The 3,626-nt window shown below is 43.2% G+C and overlaps 1 protein-coding gene across 1 annotated transcript in view; it reads left to right on the top strand.

Annotated features, from left to right (window-relative positions):
* Positions 1 to 270: 270 nt before the first annotated feature.
* Positions 271 to 3,626, top strand: part of lactbl1b (lactamase, beta-like 1b) — a gene marked incomplete at both ends in the record, with an annotated part of 10,964 nt that continues 7,608 nt past the window's right edge. Inside the window, 3 exons of the mRNA XM_083668119.1 lie at positions 271 to 330; positions 2,198 to 2,369; positions 3,502 to 3,608. Of these exons, the coding sequence (XP_083524245.1) occupies positions 271 to 330; positions 2,198 to 2,369; positions 3,502 to 3,608 (339 nt within the window). The remainder of the gene's footprint in view (positions 331 to 2,197; positions 2,370 to 3,501; positions 3,609 to 3,626) is intronic.

The following is a 3,626-nucleotide window of genomic DNA, read 5'->3' as shown; positions in this document are numbered from 1 at the left end:
TGCCAGTCAGAGCACGTTTCCACTTCCAACAGTTCCAAAGACAGACTCTGTGCTGTTGTGTTTACTTAGATATGGACTGACAGTCTGCATTCTGAGTTTGTGAAGTGCTTATCGGTTTGTTTTGATAGTTTAAGACATTTTGTATGCAGTGTGTGATCCTTCACAACACTCAAAATGCTGTTAAACTAGACACATACTGTAGCCCAACTTAAAAAACTCTTGATATTAGTTTCCATTTTATTTTACATTTTAGAGTGTGCACTTTGAGCAATGGGGAAGACGGGGAGCAAAGTCCTGAGAGAGACATCGATGGACGGGGTACAGGCACAGGTAAACACACATACACACTTACAGTACACGCACACACGTTTACACACACACGCGCGCACACACACACACACACACACACACACTGCCTTGTATTGGTGAGGAACTGCTCGTTCTTCACGGAGGTCGTAAGTGCGTGTGTGTGTGTGTGTCAGCCTGCCTTAGTCCTTAGTCCTTATCACTCCTGTTCACCACAACTCCTGACTCCATCCAAATGGGACCAGCCAGCTGTTGTGTTACATCGCTACATACAGTATCAGAGCTGGTTATGCAACCAGGATCAAATCCAGCTTACTTTCACACATTATCTCCCTCCACAGGATCATTAGTTCTCTGTCTATCAGAATAGACCACGGCATTCCCCATGGGCTAGCTCACCATGCAGTGATTTAGCTGAACCAAGGGTTGACTGATTCAACACCAACAGGATGACACTCAGGAAGAAGAAGCCTATATCCCCAAGGGGACTAGAGCTATTATTAGTATGACAGGAGATCTAACCATATCCCTCATTTCTTATTGATTCCTCTCTCTCTGAAGAGTCATCTTCATGCAATCAAATGAAATTAAACGAAAATCGAATTATCTCTCAAAGAGGCATTATTAGTTTGAAAACATTAATCAGATGTTTCAATCTGGGACAAAGACAATTTCCAAAACAAAATCAACCAATGGTCTTATCAATTCTGATACAAACACAAGTTCTATTCATTTATCAGCTCAGGGAGGGTGTCCTTAGTTTATATACGTATAGAGGGGGTTACCTCTCCCTGTAGCCAAGACTGACACTAATCCAAATGACAACCCACACGCCTCTCTCTCCTCAGCCACACTATTGGCCTACTAACACATGACACCTGACCCACAGGAAGCTATCACCATATATGATGGATCACCAATGAATCAATAAACACCAGACAAAATGGAAAAGGAATGCAATTAATGTCTAATATAGTTCATGTACCCGGCGACTGTTACTATGTGGGACAGAGAGAGGAATGGTGTTCTATCTCTGTCACAGTCATCTGTCAGCATGTTAGTCCACTGGAGCGTTCTAACTGGGTGTGCTCATGTGGATTTAGTTGTCAACTCATGTTCTCACCAAGGTGCCCCAGCAGGACCCCCCCTCTTGCTGTGTAGGCTGTGTTAGTCTGGGTAGTGGACGCCATGTTTCTTTCCAGCAGAGACAACTTGGTAGGTGGCAACGAGACTGAAGTGAATTGATTCGCGGGGATTAGAGATTAAGATCCCCTCCCGCTCAACTGGGCTTTAGTGGCGTAAATCTCGAGGATTATGATGTCAGAGGCCCGTGGTTGCTGGAGAGGAAATTGAATTGTCAGAGGAGAGCGCTGATGGCAAGGATTAGATTATGGCATGACCATTGAGAAGATAGGGATGGAGACACCATCTTGGAGCCATGTCCATATCTCCCTATTTGGTTAACCTACTATGGAGCAGCATCAACCACTAAGGGAATCTGGGAGTTGGTCGTGCAAGATGCTGAGTGGATTATTCAGATGGTGATTCAGAGAGAGAGAGATTGTTGATTCAGTTGTGTTCCACTTTCTCTCTGACCCTGCCTATACAGCATTAACATCAAGTGGTGAGTAGTCTGGAGAGAGATTGATATTTTGATTGTAGCAATGGCTCTTTAACAGTACATGTAGAACATCAACATCTCTGGTTGTAGTCAGTAGTTTTGCTCACTGAGAAACTCAATAGATGAGAATACCTGATACCTGATGAGAGTGGTGAGGTCTGAAATAAACACAGATTTTTTTGTAATTGCATCATGAATGACTTACCCGACCCTAACAGTGTGTGTGTGTGTGTGTGTGTGTGTGTGTGTGTGTGTGTGTGTGTGTTCCAGCCTGTCCCTGCTGCCCCCGCTGCTGTTGCTGCTCTAGAGGGGCTCACCAAGACTAAACCCAGGAGGATGAAGGTGAAGTGGACTCATCTGGGCATGGTGTTCTTCCTGTTGCTCTCCCTGGTCATGACAGGATGTTTCCTCTGGCAATACCAGCTTCCAAAGTTACTACCAGGTAAGAGCAGCACCATACAGTAAGTTCCAATTTGTTGAAGTAAAAGACACATCCAAACTGAATACAAACAATCTGAATATGATGCTAATACATGAAGCATGGCAACATACTGTACCATTTGAGAAGATTATCACAAAAAGGTACAGCATATAGTCATTTTTAACCTAGCCTGTTAATTGAATGTCGCCTTGTAACATTGTATTTGAGGTAAATAGGTTATAGGTTGAGGCAGTTGGTTGTGGCTTACTCTGCACTGTGAAACCTTGTTACACACATTAGACAACATTTCACACATACAGTAGACACCTTTGAAGATTGTTCAATATTCAAAGGAAAACAATTAGAGCATTGCTTGATTCATAATCAACAAGTTTGCCTCAGAGCTAAATGAGGACATAATGGGAGCCTCCGTACCATTATTGCAGGGTGTTTCAGTCAGGTTCGACTTTGGAATCCAATTAGTTTCTTTTTGTGGGTTGGGAATGGATTAGAATTCTAAACTCAGTCTGTCAGGCTCTTTGGAGAGAATCACCGCAGTGTTAAATATATATATATATAAAGCAAGGAGATGCTGTATTTTTTGATCACCTTTGTAACCTTTTTAACAATGAGCCCTCTGAGATATAACTGTAGCTTTTCTACCTGAAGTTAAATTTCTTCTTTGTCAAAGGATTCCATTGAGGCCAGCTCATCATCTTAAAGTAGCCCACCAAGCATACCCCTGATGTGTGGTGCCTCAATAGGATTTCAAAACATTGGCCTGGTTTCTCTATGGATTGAGAAGGCTTGATTCAAATACTTCCCTGTGCAGTGGGTTGAAAGTCAGTTTTCCACTCTCATTCTGAATTCACAGTAGGAATGACCCTTATGACTTTACACAATATGTGAGTGTAACTTCTCAAATGTAATACTTTGTGATAGACTGAAAACACAAGGGAGCCTAGAGCACAATAATGTTGACAATCATAGTGCAATATGTCTGTCTCTTTATCATCTCATACATTATTCCATGAATATCTAATTGGAATTTCAATGACTGCCTTTTACTCTTTTCCACTCTCTCTCTCTCTCTCTCTCTCTCTCTCTCTCTCTCTCTCTCTCTCTCTCTCTCTCTCCCTCCCCATCCTACCAGATGAGGGTATGAGCGGTAATTCCAAATCAGAGAGGATGTGCCCCCGCTTCCCTGAGCCCCTCCCTCTGGAGCACCCCATCCCCAGCCTGAAGGAGGCGCTGGAGAAGGTAAGAGCCCCACCCCCA

This window comes from Argentina silus, assembly GCF_951799395.1.
Source record: "Argentina silus genome assembly, chromosome: 4".
Lineage (NCBI taxonomy): Eukaryota > Metazoa > Chordata > Actinopteri > Argentiniformes > Argentinidae > Argentina > Argentina silus.
This window is presented reverse-complemented; position numbering and strand designations above follow the sequence as displayed.